Raw genomic sequence first — 17,395 nt, 5'->3', positions numbered from 1 at the left:
ATTCTTCGCCATCTCCAACCTCTGCTCTCAAATGGGTTAAAGAAAAGAAATGTGTCCAGTCTACATATCCAATGACCTGTACCTTTTTAAAATCTGAAACCCATAAGGGACCAAGTAGCGCTATTTGTATTTTCACTAAACAGTAATAAAATATCCACAAGTACCACAATTTATTAGTCTCTCCACTGCCTGCGACCCCTGTGGTTTATATTCAGTTTCAAAAGTGTCCATCGTTCGCACAGCAGTGCACATTGAGGTGTTTTAGAATCATTTATCCCAAGTGGTTAAATGTATGGAGAGAAACAGAGGCCCCAAAACGGAACGTACATGGATACACATCTTAAACAAAAGCCAGCATGCGTGTGATAATCTCTTTAACATTCACATAAAGAGTAAAATATTGCCTCTTACTTAGCTGCAGGGTGTCGGCTCACGTTGTATTCTCTAAACTTGTTTGGCACCATGGAAGTCTGAAAGGGGGAAAAAGTCTGACTGCATGTTTGTGGAAATGGGAATCAGGGATGTGGAATTTGAAATATTTATGAGCACTGTCCAGTGGCCGTTTACACGCCAGACTTGTCAGTGACATCAGAGCTCGGACTTTATAAATGTCCCGGTAAACTTCCCGGCGGCAGTCCGCGGACACCAGCGTGAGCAGCAACACCGCATTCCACGAGCTGGTCAGCTCCCACGGCTGGTTCGAATGGAGGGACACACGGGAGACTACGTGTTTGCGTGGGCTCTGCTCCTCTCCCTGGTCACACAGGTGAGGGGTTTCCCGCTTTCTCCCTCCAGCTGAAAACAAACAACGATTTCGCGTCTGCACAAGACCGCAGGCTTACGTTTACCTGACGTTTGCGTCAGCAAATTTTGCGCTCACAAAGGTCGAAAATCAACTTGGAATTTGAAGTGAGGAATGTTCAGTTGAGTGATATCACAGTACAATGGTAATACTTGTGCTTTATTTCATTTTTAAACATTCTGCAGAAGATAGCAGAAAAGGGACTGCTACGCAAAAGAACGGACTGTTATTGAGATTGTAGGCGTGCCAGCTGTACATACACCAGCACATGTGGTTTATTTGCTTCTGTTCTTGGTCTGTAAGTGAAAAACACAGTTCAGTACAGAGGTAAAACTTGGGTCATGGTCATCAAGTCAGCGAATATTACAGTTAAACTGGTCACTAGCATAATGATGGCAATCAATGATGCTCCACTGTGGAGGTGTAGTGTAGTGCTTAGGGAACTGGGCTGGTAACTCTGAGATTGTAGATTAGATTGTGAGACGGGGCACTGCTGTTGTATGCTCAAGCAAGTTTTTGAACCCACATTGCTTCAGTAAATATGCCTCTGTGTAAATGAAAGCATCTGCTCTTGTATCTGAAATGTAATGGTGGTGGTAGTACTGATGATGTAAATGATGCGGTCACATGTTCCTATCGTGCCAGGTTGACAGCCAGCTCTGCACAGGCCAGTGTAACTGCCCTGGCCTGGTGCCCCTTTGCCCCGAGGGGGTGCCCCTCGTCATGGACGGGTGCCAGTGCTGCCAGATGTGTGCCAGGCAGAAGGGTGAAGCGTGCGATGACAAATCCATTTGTGACATTCAGCGAGGTCTGCAGTGTGACTACAGTGCAAGCTATCCGGGAGGCCCAGGAGAGTGTGTCAGTGAGTACTGCTGTCTGAATGAGTGCTTTCATGCGTGTATCATCACACGTAATTTGAAACGCATCACATGGAATGTCCAGCATGCAAAAAAGCCACTGCAAAACAGTACACAACAACCAGCACAGATCTCCTGCCGCCCTGTATCTGGAGAGGGGGGGGGGGGGTATTTGGCAGGCATGCTCTCCAGATCAGGACATGTGTTTGGAAGAGGAAGGGAGGTGCAGGGGACAGTGATAACTGACTTCAGCTTCCTGCTCTGGCCTCTTCAGGTCAGGACGAGCTAGGCTGCGAGCTCAACGGCGTGACGTATCGAGAGGGCCAGAAGTTCCAGCTCTCCTGCGCAGGGATGTGCACGTGCTCGGGAGGGGGCGTGGCCTGCGTGTCCCTCTGTCCTCCCGTCGGCCGACTGCCCAGCCCCGACTGCCCACATCCCCGGGAAGTCCAGCGGCCTGGACAGTGCTGCAAGGAGTGGGTGTGCGAGGACCTGGATAACACCGTCCACAGGGACGCGCTGACAGGTACTGCAGTCTGTTTACAGTGGGAAACTCAAACTGCAGGTTTAACTCCAGTCCTGGAGGGCTGTGGTGACTGCAGGTTTAACTCCAGTCCTGGAGGGCTGTGGTGACTGCAGGTTTAACTCCAGTCCTGGAGAGCCACAGTGTCTGCAGGTTTAACTCCAGTCCTGGAGAGCCACAGTGTCTGCATGTTTAACTCCAGTCCTGGAGGGCTGCAGTGTCTGCAGGTTTAACTCCAGTGCTGGAGGGCCGCAGTGTCTGCAGGTTTAACTCCAGTCCTGGAGAGCCACAGTGTCTGCAGGTTTAACTCCAGTCCTGGAGGGCCGCAGTGTCTGCATGTTTAACTCCAGTCCTGGAGGGCCAAAGTGTCGGCAGGTTTAACTCCAGTCCTGGAGGGCCGCAGTGTCTGCATGTTTAACTCCAGTCCTGGAGGGCCACAGTGTCTGCAGGTTTAACTCCAGTCCTGGAGGGCCGTAGTGCCTGCAGGTTTAACTCCAGTCCTGGAGGGCCGTAGTGCCTGCAGGTTTAACTCCAGTCCTGGAGGGCCACAGTGCCTGCAGGTTTAACCGCAGTCCTGGAGGGCCACAGTGTCTGCATGTTTAACTCCAGTCCTGGAGGGCCACAGTGTCTGCAGGTTTAACTCCAGTCCTGGAGGGCTGCAGTGTCTGCAGGTTTAACTCCTGTCCTGGAGAGCCACAGTGTCTGCAGGTTTAACTCCAGTCCTGGAGGGCTGTAGTGCCTGCAGGTTTAACTCCAGTCCTGGAAGGCCACAGTGCCTGCTGGTTAAACTCCAATCCTGGAAGGCCGCAGTGCCTGCTGGTTTTTGTGGCAGCCAGTTTGGAAACAAAGTTAATCTACTCTGTCAAAGTTTTAGTGCTGAAACACATGAAACACCAACAGACACTGCGGCCCCCTAGAACTGGAGTTTTAGATCTCTGGCCTACAGTGATGGTGAGGACGACCATCTCAGAGAAGCATGATAGATTTATTTATAAACTGTTTGCTAAAAAAAATAATGCTAGATTATACAACACAGTGTCCTCTGCCTGGCTATTCATGGACACAGTGCTGTTTCTGTCTCTGAAACAGAAATTATTTAGTAAAATAGGATGTGCACCTCACAGACTCCACAACACTTTGTTTCCATGACTCAGGAGAAAGGTTGACGTCTCCGTTAGAAACTGACAGAGCTAAACGGAAAGGAAAGTGTTTCCCAGAGATTCTAATGGGAGATCAAATGGAGTTTTTCGAAAACATTTGCCTGTTTTACGGGATGTTACATAGTGGCATGTTACGTCAGTGCCAGAATGTTCTGTACAGGCTGTTCATTCACATAGAGTTCATGAAGCACCAGTGAGCTCAGCGAAAAAAAACAGAAACGCAGGGACGAGGGTAATCGCCGGGTTTCTTTTTTTTTCTCCCAATTTTGTAACCCAGTGCTCACAAATTCCAGGTAATTTGAAAAATACATTTCTACAGATGCATTGAAGTTGTCACATCCCATGGACAATATTTGTTTTGTAGCTTTTCACCATCTCTTCTGTTTCATTGCATAGAAATGTACTGTTTCTTAAATGATATTTCAAATTCTTTGACTATTTTTTCACCTTAATTGTGACACTGCTGTCTGTTTTGTTCATGTTTAATCTCCCAAGAGTTCTTACTATCAAGTTTAGGTATGAGCAGAACAATTCAGACAGTCATTACATGACATACTTGGCGGATTATCTTATCTAGAATGGCTTAAACAGATTCTTTTTACTTATACTCCATTTTTACAGCTAGATAATTATTAAAGCAATTTAGATTTAGATTAGATTTTTCTCAATGATACAGTTATGTAGCCTCAGGTAGGAATCAAACCCAGACCCTTACAGATCCAGTACCCTAACCATTGCTGTAGTAGTCTGTGTGCTGCATGGTGGTGACTTAGCCTTTGTGGAGTTTTTTTAATGAAAATATCAGGGAAAGAATTTAGTTGGACATAACACATTTTCATCAATCAAAGCATTTTCCCTGGGTTTGTAAGCATCTTGCCGACTCAGCTAAGTTTCTTTTAAAATACCATGGACACACACACCTTCCCTGGGCTGGGTATGAGTGACAGCCAGCCTTCACGCTTATTTAAATGAATGAGATGAAACCCCTTATCGGCACATAGTGATGCTACTGGATAACATTTAAATGAGAAGCCCAGAACTCTGTGGGAAATTTGGTTTTATGATGAGTCCCCTCGCTATGTGCTGTGCTCCAGCCCACAGTCCCCACAGGCTTCGGCCGCGTGTCTCAGGTCCGAACCAGAACCAGAACCAGAATCAGATCCCGAACCAGAACCAGAACCAGAACCAGAACCAGAACCAGAACCAGATCCAGATCCCTGCTTCACACTGCATAGTGCAGAGCACGGAGTGGAGCGCCTGCTCCCGCACGTGTGGTCCCGGGGTCTCCGTCCGCGTCTCCAACCAGAACCGAGTCTGCCGTATGGAGAGACAGCTGCGGTTCTGCCAGGTCCGGCCCTGCTGGAGCGCCCCGCCAAGGCCCCGCGTGGTGAGCGGCCTTGACTGTCCCTTCCTGTTTCCCAGAAATGATTCATGCCCTTACTGTACGTCGCTTTGGATAAAAGCGTCTGCCAAATAAATGTAATGTAACGTAATTCAGACACCAGCTAATAATAATAATAATAACAATAATAATAATACTAATAATAGTGGTAGTAGTAGTAACTGTTCATTTGTAGATTTTACTATTTCCTGTGTCTTTGTTTGTTTTATAATTACTAACTGATAAACCACTAACTTTTCTGTGGTTTAGAAATTCTGTGACACATTTTGTAACACTTTTGCAAATACATTTTTGGTTACACCGTTGCTGTTGTTTATTTGCTGGTTTAGAGATTGCTGTAAAAACAAGGCACATTTTTGAATGTCTTTTGGGGGTGACTTTTGTGTGCACTATTCTTTGATGAATGTGGCTCCTCCCTGTGGCAGTCTGCAGTAACAGCACATTTCATTGAGGATGTCTTTTGCAATGGATTTTTTTGTTCAAAATACAATTTTGAGTACCACATAATGCCTTGTCATTGCTGTCATAAGCATATAGAAATACAGTATATAATGGCTTCAACACGTAACTGAAATGGATGCCTTTCCTGGTTGAACGCTAAATGGGGCAGGAAAATGTCAAAAAGTACTGTTGGACGGGGACATTTTCAGTTTTATTATTTTCAAGATGTTGACGATACCGAAAAAATGAAAATTACCAGTGTTATCCCTTTAGGGCAGAGTTCTGTGTGCCTGTAGAAACAGACTGCAAACCACAGGCCTTTTGCCATTACGTGGTTTTGCTTGTTGATAAGGCAGATATTTGTTATCACTTGCTGAAAGGCTGAACGAATGAATTTTGTGATCCAGAGGAAATACACTGTTGTAGTACAAGTTTGCAGAATGTTAAGATGCGCTAAATACTTGGTATGTTTTTTTGCTACAGATCAAGCCAGACACAGTATATTTGATTCTTATTCCATAGCGTATAGATCACAGTTCATATTTAGACTGTTCATTTCTGCAGTCAGTAGGAGGCGCTGCAGGCCGTTCCAGTGTAAGGGGCAGTGGGGGGGTTGATGGGTAATGTGGCTGCTCTCTGTTTCAGGGCGGGGGGCGGTGTAGAGCCAGTTACCAGCTGGCGCTGCCGGAGCGACTGGAGCACGGGGGGTGTCACAGCGCGCAGGCCTACAGGCCCAGGTACTGCGGCCTGTGCGCCGACGGCCGCTGCTGCACCCCCTACCGCACCCGCACCGTCCCGGTGACCTTCGCCTGCCCCGCCGAGGGCAGGGGGGGGCGCTACCGAGTCTACCCCGTCATGGTGATCGACTCCTGCGTCTGTCACTACAACTGCCCCCGCCCCTACGCGGCCACGTCCGGGGGAACTGCGCTCCGGACCTAGAGCGCCCTCACATGGTGAGCCCTGAACCCACACCCCATGCCAAAGATGGTATATATTATCGCTGATATAATTATATGAAGTGATTAAAATGGGAGTCTTCTCTCCTTCCCAGTAATGGCGGCAATGTCTGTGACTTAATTACGGGCCTGGATTCAGAAGGGCTCCTCCTGCTGTACCGGATGACTGGAGAAAAAACCCACCTGTGCTTTTTCTCACAAAACATAGAACAGCTCTTTCACCACCCCTTGACCCCTTGACCCAATGACCTCTTGACCTTGCACACAGGGAATAGGACATGGTCGCATTCTTAACTTCCCTGTCAAATAATAGGTAGCTTACAGTTTTTAATCTGCTCAGATATTAAAGAATTTATATTTTTCATAACTTTGAACAAGAAGTACCTTTAATTTCTTTAAGGTATTTGGCTTCTAGAGAAAGGCTGAAGACTTCAATTCAGAGATATATACCAACTCTTCAGTTACTTAAGATGGCTTTACATGTACATAAAAGGAACTGTATATATCTATACCATTTGTTACATTTTTTAAAAAGACAACTGCTTCAGAGATTGCATTCACATTTAATGTAAATATTGCTATTACTGATTTTGTTCATGCTTATAATCATCTTGTAATTTTGAAATGACTATTTTTGTAATTGTAATTGTATAATTGTAATTACAAAAACGTGAAACTTGGAAGTGTAATTTTTGTAATTTGGAAGTGTAATTTTAAGCTTTCGTAGATGACTATTGAATTTCTATAAGTAGCTCAAGGTGTATGTTTCTACTGTCACTGTAACAGTGGTACTGTAGTATTTTTTCATTGTGTTCTGTTTGCCTACCACGTACTGTGTATTTGTTCATCGCAACATACATTCACCTGTCCAAATTGCATATGCATTAAATCATTGTGTATGTCTAAGAGCAATTCCCGCTGTTAAATCACCTGTAACAGAGCTTATGTATTAGGGACCTGATATATAAGAGTAAAATTAATTAATGACCTTTATCAGAGTTAGTTTTACCCTGTACAGTTTGCTGTGCAGGTGGGAATTATTAAATGTAAAGTAGTTCCTTTAAGTGCTATTGTTAACATATTACTACTACATATTAACTGAACCATAAAATAACATACTCAGAATGGGCCTCATTCACAAAACTTCTTATTTAAAACGTATTCTTACTTTTGTTCTTAAAAATGTTCCTACGAAGAAAAAAAAATGAGGTTCATGACACATGCACGGACCTTTGTTTTTGTGCATATCCCAGGTGTATGAGATGATGAATGCTGGCTGTTTGTAAATTTTATGCACAAACCTATTCATGTGATTTGCATAAGGAAACAGCCACAAATACAGACAAAAAAAAGGTAAAAAAGTACACATGTGAATGAGGCCCGGTGTTTGAATTGGCTGAAATGGATCCACTGGAAACCACATCAGAACAGAACGTGGAAATGGACAGTTCTGCGTTTAAGGTGATATAACACAAAAATGTCCCTTCACTGAGGAAGCAAACATGGACCAAAAGATGTGGGGGATCCTGGTATGTGAGCACACATACTCCGCCCCCTTCCCACATTAAAGTCGCAGCTGGTTATGCCTCTTTTGAAATGAAAAATACCCTTTTGGTATTTCGGTATGATTGTATTATTTTTTAAATTATATATATATATATATGTATCTAAAGAAAGGACATCACACAATTTAACCTGTGGGTCAGTGAACAGCTGAATTTTTTAGGATTGCCTGTAGGTGGCAGGGCTGCACTATGATAAAATCAGTTCCTGCACACACACAAGTTACGCTTGGACAACTGGGCACTCACCTCTTAGTAGCACTATAGTTTCCCTTTCTTGTAATGTTAGACATATATGCAAAGTACAGTGATGTTAAAAGAAAGTAAACCCTCTTTTAGATCTTTAATTTTACATATTAGAACATGAGTAGCCCACATTTAGTCCTTTCCAAGTCCAAACCGTAAATAAATCTAACCTCATGTGACTCATGACAGACAAATTTGACTTTGCTATTATTTATTCAACCAAAAATATACCAACATGCAGAAGCCATGTATGGAGTAAGTAAATGCATCCATCCTTACTAGTTCCATATAAATCCAGAAGGTATTAGAACCTGACTCTGCTAATCAAGCACACATGATTATTTGATGTATAAGTGTTGCCGCCTGTATTTAAAAGCAGAAACTTTGGCGACTTGGTCTGGAGCATTCCGGATTGTGTAAACACAGCATGCCAGGGACAAAAGACATCTGTGATGATCTCAGAGAACCAACTGCTGCTGCCCATCTGTCAGGCAACAATAATAAACCATTTCCCAAGAATAGGAGGTCACAGTGAAGTCACAATTTCACAGTAAGAAAGATCATTTATAAATGAAGCACAATTACAGTAAGGCAATTGCCAATCTACCCAGGAGTGGACATCCCAGAAAATTCACTCTCAGAAATGGCAAAGAACCCTAAAGCTACACTGAGGGATCTACAGGCTGCAATCAACATGGTAAATGTTATAATTTATGACTCCACTTCAAGGCAAAGACTGAACAAGTATGGTTTTCATGGAATTTCATGGAGTTTCCAGGGGAAAAGACCTCTCTATTGCAGCATGAGGTAGGTTTGCAAAACTGCACCTGAATGAACCACAAGACTTCTAGAACGCTGTCATCTGGACAGATGTGACCAAAGTGGAGTTGTGTGTCCATGATGAACAATGCCATGTGCATTACGTGTATTGCCACATGCCAATCATCAAGGAAGATGTTGGAAGGGTGAGCGTTTGCGGCTGTTTTGTAGCCACCTGACCTGGACACTGCACAAACATTGAGTCAACATCAGATTCCTCTCAATACCAGTGTGTTCTAGAGAAAAATGAGAAACCATCTGTCAGACAGATGAAGCCTGGCTGAAAGCAAAGCATGCAACAGGCCAATGATCCTAAGCAGTCTTGTCAAAGATTATTTTAAGTAAAATAATCGTTTGTGTTATTGTAGAAAAAAAACTGAAAAAAGTGAATACTTTGGGTTTTTGTTCAATGAATGTGCAAATATTAATTACATTCTTCTCTACCTAAACTTTTTTTAAATTTTTTTTAAACAAAGCCACAGGTGGCCCAATACTATTGGCACTGCATGATAAGTGTTATTTGTTACATGAGGTTAGATTAATCCACTTTTAGGACTTGATGATGATTAGATTACGGTTTATGTCCTAATATGTAAAATTACATTATCAGAAAAGGGTTCTTTGGCTTGTCTTCATATAGGAACCATTTTTAGTTCTTTATGTGACCCTCTATGGTTGGTGTTAAGTGTGAAATTTCCCAGATTGAAATATTTTAATGGACAAAGAACACTTTAAACTAGATAGACATGGATGCACAAAGGAACCATTTGAAGCTCTTTCTTCTTTGAGTGTATAGAATTGACAGATGAGATACTTTCAAACCCTGGAGAGTGAAACTACTGCTGATGCTAATTCAAGTTACACCGGCCTTTTCATGCTAAAACCCGAAAGCCCAGCTGAATTTAAACGGGAAACTTAATTGTCACATTGTCCAATTAGACAGCCTCTATCAAGCCCAAAGACGAGTCTCGAAGAATCCCATGGGTAAGTACACGAATGAAATCAATCAGACCATAAATTAAAGAAACGTTTTGATTGCTGCGATTCAAAATTCTCCAAATGAAGGAGCTACTCGAATTGGCCTTTCGCATGTAAAGACCTTAAATAGATCAAAGGCGGCACGAGCTAAATGTCAAGGCTTCTGGTCATACCTCTTGAGAAATCAGTTGAGCTTTACGCACACCGAATAGACATAATCAGTTAGTGTATGTATAAAATCTCTACCCATATTTGAATGAGTGTGGTGTTCGTTTTTATTATCAGTGTATTGTGCAGTAATTATTTGTTGATTAATTTTAATTGCTTCGTTACCTAGCGCAGAATTCATGCAGCCACACCACTGTCTATGTGTTATTGATCCACGTGTCCCATTGTATTCGTTTTACACAGCCCAACATGAGCCTGAAATAGCTTCATTTTTTTCTAAATAAAAAAACTTGTTAGCAAATTGTATGCTGGCCGTGGAAAAGGTCAGCTGTCATTCCCTTGGTATTTCGATTCAAATTGAAGACAGAGGGGAAATTAAAGACAGTATTGTTAACCGCTGGGGACCACAAAAACCACGGGCTAATCAAGATGTCGTGCACATCGTGGAGTAACCTATTTTTTCTTCAAGGTTCGATTGCAGGGAACACGCACTTGTTTGCGATATATACATTTTCTTTAGAGACATGAGTTGAAATTCTAACGACTGTGAAGCGCGTGCGTGTTTTCTCTGCTTGTTGTAGCAGAGGGAGACGCGCGCATTGGTTTATCGTCACAGTTCTTCTCTGTGGTCGCTTTAGCACACTGGTTTGGTCGCAAATCCTCCATCAAGCAACAGCGACCAGTGCTTTGCTCCGTTGTGTTACATATTGACTATCACCAAAACGCTCCGTTAAGGCTCCTTTGTTAAGGTTCTTTTTTTGTTTTAAGCGAGAACTTTTTCGGTTGTTTCATCGCAGCTCTTACGCGACGTATCATTTGCTTCTCCCCAAAGGATGGACAGCTGACTACCATGTGCGATGTGTCTACACCCAAAGTGTGTACCAGAGTGGACTAAGCAGATTCTTTTAAACCAAAAGTTATACTTGACGTCGTTTCGGTCAATGCAATCAAGCACCCATGCGTCAAAATCAAGCATGGATTCGGAGAACTGCAGGATGACAACGTGAATTTTTTTTTAAAATGACACCATCATGATTTACAGAACAGACCTGACGACCTCATTGGTAAACTGTAATGATCCAGTCATACCGCCTCCATTCGTTTGTCAGGAACGAAAAGATAAACATTTTCTGCTCGTTTTAATTGATTGGTTTTTCCGCGGTCCACGCTGCGCAATTGATTGGAAGAGCTATCTGTCTTGCTGGTGCTGAGCAGTGATGTCACCTCGGCGTGTTTTATTAGTACGCTAAGCATGCCAGTTGGCCGAGATAATATTTATTTGAGACCGACATGTACCGTGGAGGTCAGAAAGGTGAAGATGATAGTAATCTAAATGCTGACTTGGGTTTTAAGAGGTCTCTATAATTGCGCATCTCAATATGGGCTAGATCCAGACCGATCAACTCCGACCGGCAGTGATTTGTACTCCTATGAACGTGCTTAATTAATCTTTTTTTTTTTTCTGGAAAATGGTGCCCGGGGCGGGAAACCCTGTCACCCACAGTGACCTCACGACGTTGCAAAAACAGTTCTATGAGGGTAGGTGGGCAGTGTCTGGCACGTCGGCCGCAGGTAGAGATATGTTTCCTACAGGGGTAACTGGGAAATTGTGGGCGCGTCCAACGCCCTGACTTGACCAATGGGGCAAGCAATGCTGCTGCAAGAGGTAGGAGTAAGAGTTTGTATCAGCAAGAGGATGATGTCATCACCCTTAAAACAGTGACAAATAATTGCTGTTTTACAGGGGGAATTTAGGGTGGATAGTGGTGTATGCCTGTGGCTTTCAAAGCCACACCTATATATGCGCAACGTTAACAAAAGTAAAAATTCACAATTTAAAAAAAAAAAGACAAGGTTGTATGTGTTTTTGGACTGGGCCACCTGATTCTACTTGTCAAGGTCTTGATTTGTGTGTCATCGTGCTGGGCTAAAACAAAAACCTGCACACACTCCGGCCTGTTGGACATCTAATTCACCATTTGGTCTGTTCTGGGTCTAAGCAGCCTGGAGATAGAAGAACTGGGGGGTGGTGGTATGCAAAAGAAAGTGATTTTTTTCCAGATGAAGATTCAGTGGCAATGATTTTTTTCTTTTCCCTACCTACGCTGTAAATTTGAGAACTTTTGAGTGTTAAGCAACTAATTTGTGAAGCAACGAAATGGAGCGTGCGAAACGACACATGGGCACAAGCTGGTGATGACGCTAATGAACGATAGACCGAAACAGCTTTCAATTTGGACTATTTCCCATTAGTAGTACAGAGGGGGAGGTGTCTGTTTGGTAATATTTTTTCGTTGGGTAATGTCCCGTCCCCGATGGCGCACGGGAGAAGAGGCACCGCGGTGTCGCCGGAGAAACGCTTTTCTGAACGTCCAGCCGTCTGACCTCCAACGCTCGTGTGCGTCGTCGGGACTCGTTTTGAGTCTTAAAATGGCATGCTTCACTGACAGCGTAAGAAAAGACATCCCATTGATCGATGGCCATGTGCCACAATCAAACATGCGGTAAATCTAATGAGCTGGCAGACACTGAACAATTCTTTAAAATATGTCATCATACAGGCACGTGCACAGAGAGACAGCAACATTTTATGAAGCATATGATCCCCCCCCCCATTGCGCCATTGCAGTCTACCTTACACCCCTCCCCGCCCTCACCGAAGCTCCCCGCACCAGATTTTCAACATAGGCATGCCATCATGATTTACATAACACAATAATTGCATCACTTTTTTATTTTATTTATTTAGACCTCTATTTAGCCATAAAGTCTCACAGAGATATAAAATCTCTTTTACAAGAGAGATCTGGCCAGGGACACAGCGTAATAAACAAATACAAAAATTGATTTGAAGTCATTCGAAGAAATGAAGCTCAAAGCATGCTCGTGGGTAATTAACCAAGAAGTAACGTCGGCTCAATATGAGCAGGCAGTTTAGTACGTAAGTAAAAAAACAGGTTTTTTGTCTGTGGGTTGGCAAAGACGACCACCACAACTTATCATACACGATGTAGTAAATATGCGTACTGTTGTATACTTTTTGCACATCCTGGACTTTTCAGGGGCCTTAAGATTTTTTACTGGTTGCAAAGACCCCCTACTTTAAGTCACTTAATCGTCGCCCAACGGTTGACCCAATCTTGGGATGTCTAGGGTATTAGGGCACAGGATTCACTGCTTCTTACTCTTCGCAACCAAGGTACTTCTTCTCTCCATCTTAGTTCACTTGATAATGTCGATACAACGTGAACCAATCTTGAAGGAGTTAGGTTAATGCACCAGTCACTAGCATCTAGTTCCCTAATTACACAACAATCTTCTTCCCATCTTTTCATTGATATTGAAACGCATTGAAGAGTTAAAATACGCAAGTTGGTTTAATTACAACACATCTTGACCATGTACAGTATGGTAATGCGTTTTTAAGATGGTAGATTTCCTTATAAGTCCTGCACAGAGGAAAGGGCGTCGGGTGGAGGTGGAAGTGGTTTAGCGTACGGAACAGACATGATGAGCCGGAGAAAACGTGTTACACAAAAACGAGGAACACTACCAATGTTAGATAACCAGGAGGAAGCATGCGTGGGTAATTCATTTTTTAAAAAATCGGCCGGACAAAAGACCTGTCGTATCATCCGAGAGCAGACACTGAACTCTGGCTGTGGCACATGACGGTGTTAGGAAGTTCACAAGCACCCCTCTCTCTCTCTCACGAGCCTGCTTTGAAAGGGTCTCGTCGCGTGCTGACGCACGGCATCTATCGCACATTTGCATATTTTAATTACAGCTGGAGCCCTTATCCCTGGGTCTGGAGCTCGTTAGCACCGGTGGCTCTCAGCAGATTTACCATTATTGATAATATCACCTCTAATGAGGGACGTCACAGAATTCTGAAGGACACACGAGGGACACTGTTTACCCTCTGCCAGATGTCATGTGACGAGCATCAGCAAGACAATCATTCGCCCGGTTCTGTTTATTTTTTATTATCTATTTTTTTTTTACTCATTCTTTATTCAAGCAGTGTGTCTTACTGAGACCAGGGGTCTCTTCATGCAGATGAGCCCTACAAATCATAAAATTTCAGACAAGCCTTGTACAAAGACCGTACACATATAAAGTGTCTGAACAGAATACACATATGGCACAATTATACATAAGAAAAATAGTACACATTTAAAATATAGAAAAGTTTGTGTGCAGGAATGCGCAGAACTACACAACTTAACACAGTTTAACCAGTACAGATGAATTATACCATGCACTTTCTTCAAAGATGAAGTTAGCCACCAAGGCCTTACGCAGACTGAATGACACCAAGGTGTCTAGTTCAAGTGACTCCTGAATTATATTCCACAAATGTGTTGCCCGTACTTTAAAAGCAGTTCTTCCTAATTCTGTTGTGAATCACAGTTTTTCTAGTAACTGGGAGTTTTGCGAAGAGGGCATTGTAAATTAATAAAATGCCTAACCCATCACCTGTAATAAAAAGTAATGCACATTAATGTGGTGACTGTGTCCAGGGGTTTTAAGGACTGTGGTTGTGGAATGCATATATAATGTATCCCCATAGTCAAGAATGGGGAAAAACCACCTTTTTGTGGCTTTCACACGTGAGGCAAGGCTGTATAGGAATCCATTTTTGGCATTGAGTTTTTTTGGTGAAATTCATTGTGTAATATGCATTTCATCAATCCAAATACCTAAGCATTTATAGTGTGACACTTACTCAATTTAATCACCGTTTCAAGTGCATTTGTTTATCTACTGCAGTGGTGTCAAACTCGTTGCCATGGAGGGCCGTGTGTATGCAGGTTTTCATTCCAACCAATTAATGCTGCCTTAATTGAGTCCAATTACTCATTCAGCCATATGCGTTTAACTGCATTGAAGCACAGAATATAAGAAAATTTTTATTTAGACAATGCGGGTCGCCATGACGTCGGTCACCATTGTGCCAAACTGCATCCTAATTCAGCAATAATTTAACTAATTATATAATCAAGATCTGAGGCTGGAATGAAAACCTGCATACACACGGCCCTCCATGGCAACGAGTTTGACACCACTGATCTACTGAGTTCAGTGCTTTTGAGAAAAGTATTTGTTTAGTTTAGCAGTTTAAGGTATTCCAGTGCATTTTGTATGGTATTGAAAGCAGTCTGCATGTATGACATAGCTAGACTGAAGGGGCAGTTAGAGTACCTCAGCAGAATAAATTGGTGTGAAACTGTACTTGTTCGCAAATTTGTTTTACAGATCTCTGTAAGTGAACTTTCTGCCACTAATTTTGGAGGTGTTTGAGAGAGAGAGAGCAAGAGCAAGAGAGAGAGAGGGTGAGAGCAATAGAGAGAGAGAGCGAGAGCGAGAGCGAGAGAGCAATATAGAGAGAGGAGGGGCATGATTAGAATCTATCATTGTGAGGATGGAAAAGAAAGCTGGGATTGGCAAATGTTTACAGTGATACACTGATAGGCACACATGCACAAATACAGATACGCAGGGACGCGTGCATAAGACCCTGTACACACACACAGATACACAGGGATACGCAGGGACAGGTCCAAAGACCCTGTACACACACACACACACGCATATGCATGCACATACGCACACAACCCACACACAAAACCTACACACTGCATGGATGCATGCACACACATAGGAAAGTAACATGCACGTGTACATGGTGACATATAAAGGTCGTCAATAGAAATACAGAATAAAACACATTACCAAAATCAATCTAAACATCCTTGGAGCAAATACCTAGCTAAAAGAACCTGTAGCCTTGGGGATAATGAATTCCCTCAACTTGTAAAAGCAGCAGCTATTCAGCATTCCACTATGCATTTACCGACTTTGTTGAAACCCACAGATACTAAATCAAGATGACTCAAAATCTCTCAAGCCAAGCAGTTACTCTCCTTGGCTCCCTAAAGACAAAGGAGAAGGTATTGACAGGATTAGAACAGGGCAGACACACACAGTGTATTTGTGAAACCATGGAATAGGCTTCTCATATCAATAATTTCCATCTCTTGTCTACAGGCTGTTCAAGTGCATTACATCTGATAGGCAGGTAATTACAAGAAACAAAGACAACTAGTTATAAGGATACCATTAAAACATATTTATGAACTACTATGCTACAAGTCATTGAGCAAATAAAGAAATACACATTTTTACAACTTCCCAGAAATACCAGTCATACCTACAAAACTGACCAGTAGGACTAGGAAAAATCTAGGGGAAAAAACTAGCTAAATCTGGGTTCTGTTTCTAGCTTTTCCTTTAGTGTAAGTTTTCCTTGCATTCAGAATGGGTGTAAATTATTTGCAGACTCAAACACACCTTTGGCCCCCCGTGCAGTCTGTGAGAGGTAACTGTGGGAAGAACCACAGGTGTGAAACTCATTGCTTAATCTCTTACAAGGGCTGTGAGTTCTTCATTTGCAATATGTCATAATTCCATTTCAGCTATCATTCATTTTGTTTAACAGACAACAGTGTGTTGTTTAATTTTCTCTCCATTCTAGTGATAAATGGGAAGCTAAAAAAAATAAGCTCTGGAAAATATGAGAAATCACTCACTCAGTCACAAAAACACTTGAACATATTCCACAAATTGTCATCATGTATCATACAGTTAAGTTTGTATTGACTACAGTAAAAATGTTAACTAGAGACAGGATGTGTAGAGCAGCCTGCAGGAAGGGTTGCCAGGTCTCAATCCATGTGAATCCCCCTGCTCAGCTACAGGGATGATCCCCCACCGAGGCACTTTCTGTGCTGTAATCCTTTCCTCTATCTGTTACCCTCTCTGCTTTCGCTCTGCCTCAATAAAGCCAAAAATACAAAAGAAGAGCGGACTATCTTCTCCTTTTGAATGAAAAAGTTGAATTGTAAAGGTTTGAATTAAAACAATAATAAGGAGGATAAACTGCAAAATGATGTTTTACCTGGCACTGTATAAGCATACATGGGTACTCTAATCTTGGATCCTAAAGCAATAAAACAAATGGTTTGGACATGACTGATGATCACTGAATTTGGCTGTGTAGTGTAACAGAAAGCGAGGCATAACAGCCTATAAAGAGGCTTCTGGATTAGTAAGGGTGTCACGTTTTTTATTTTTCTTTTTGAAGTTGAAAACATTTGGTTTAAATCCAAATTACAACAGATTTGACAGCTGCCAGAAATATATTCTGTAACATAACAAGTGTTACAACAACAGTATTTTGCGTGTTTACTGCTAATCTAGCAGATTTTTCTTCTTCCCAAACCACAATACAATAATTATTTTAAGAGTATACTAACATAATTTTTAATTATAATTTTCTCTCAGTGTATCGTAGAGCATTTACTGAGCTCTGAGATTCTGAAGAGACGGCACCGCAAACATGCTTTGCATTTCCACTCTGTTTCACTAGGTGGCAGTGTTGGAGATGTTTTTGTTCTCTGCTTTCTTTCGTACAGTGGTTT

The 17,395-nt window shown here is 42.5% G+C and overlaps 1 protein-coding gene across 2 annotated transcripts; it reads left to right on the top strand.

The window, feature by feature from the left end:
- Positions 1–617: 617 nt before the first annotated feature.
- Positions 618–7,044, top strand: ccn5 (cellular communication network factor 5). 2 transcript variants are annotated; one of them, XM_064299465.1, is made up of 6 exons: positions 618–766; positions 1,448–1,664; positions 1,934–2,182; positions 4,434–4,726; positions 5,828–6,135; positions 6,234–7,044. In XM_064299465.1, exons 1-5 carry the CDS (start codon positions 704–706, stop codon positions 6,119–6,121), a joined length of 1,116 nt encoding a protein of 371 aa, XP_064155535.1. In that variant the 5' UTR covers positions 618–703; the 3' UTR covers positions 6,122–6,135; positions 6,234–7,044. The 2 variants fall into 2 exon arrangements, with proteins under 2 accessions (XP_064155535.1, XP_064155534.1); XM_064299464.1 differs by having other exon boundaries at positions 5,828–7,044.
- Positions 7,045–17,395: the final 10,351 nt, after the last annotated feature.

This window comes from Anguilla rostrata, chromosome 11, assembly GCF_018555375.3.
Source record: "Anguilla rostrata isolate EN2019 chromosome 11, ASM1855537v3, whole genome shotgun sequence".
Taxonomy (NCBI): Eukaryota; Metazoa; Chordata; class Actinopteri; order Anguilliformes; family Anguillidae; genus Anguilla; species Anguilla rostrata.
The sequence above is the reverse complement of the archived record's forward strand: the minus strand, read 5'-3'. Positions and strand labels throughout refer to the sequence as shown.

What these genes read in the sequence shown, in the direction of transcription:
- ccn5 (XM_064299465.1), top strand. Translation starts at nt 704, where the DNA reads ATGGAGGGACACACGGGAGACTACGTGTTTGCGTGGGCTCTGCTCCTC. An exon ending in TCCTCTCCCTGGTCACACAG is followed by an intron (nt 767 to 1,447) that starts GTGAGGGGTTTC and finishes CTATCGTGCCAG; the next exon opens with GTTGACAGCCAGCTCTGCAC. An exon ending in CCCCGCCAAGGCCCCGCGTG is followed by an intron (nt 4,727 to 5,827) that starts GTGAGCGGCCTT and finishes TCTCTGTTTCAG; the next exon opens with GGCGGGGGGCGGTGTAGAGC.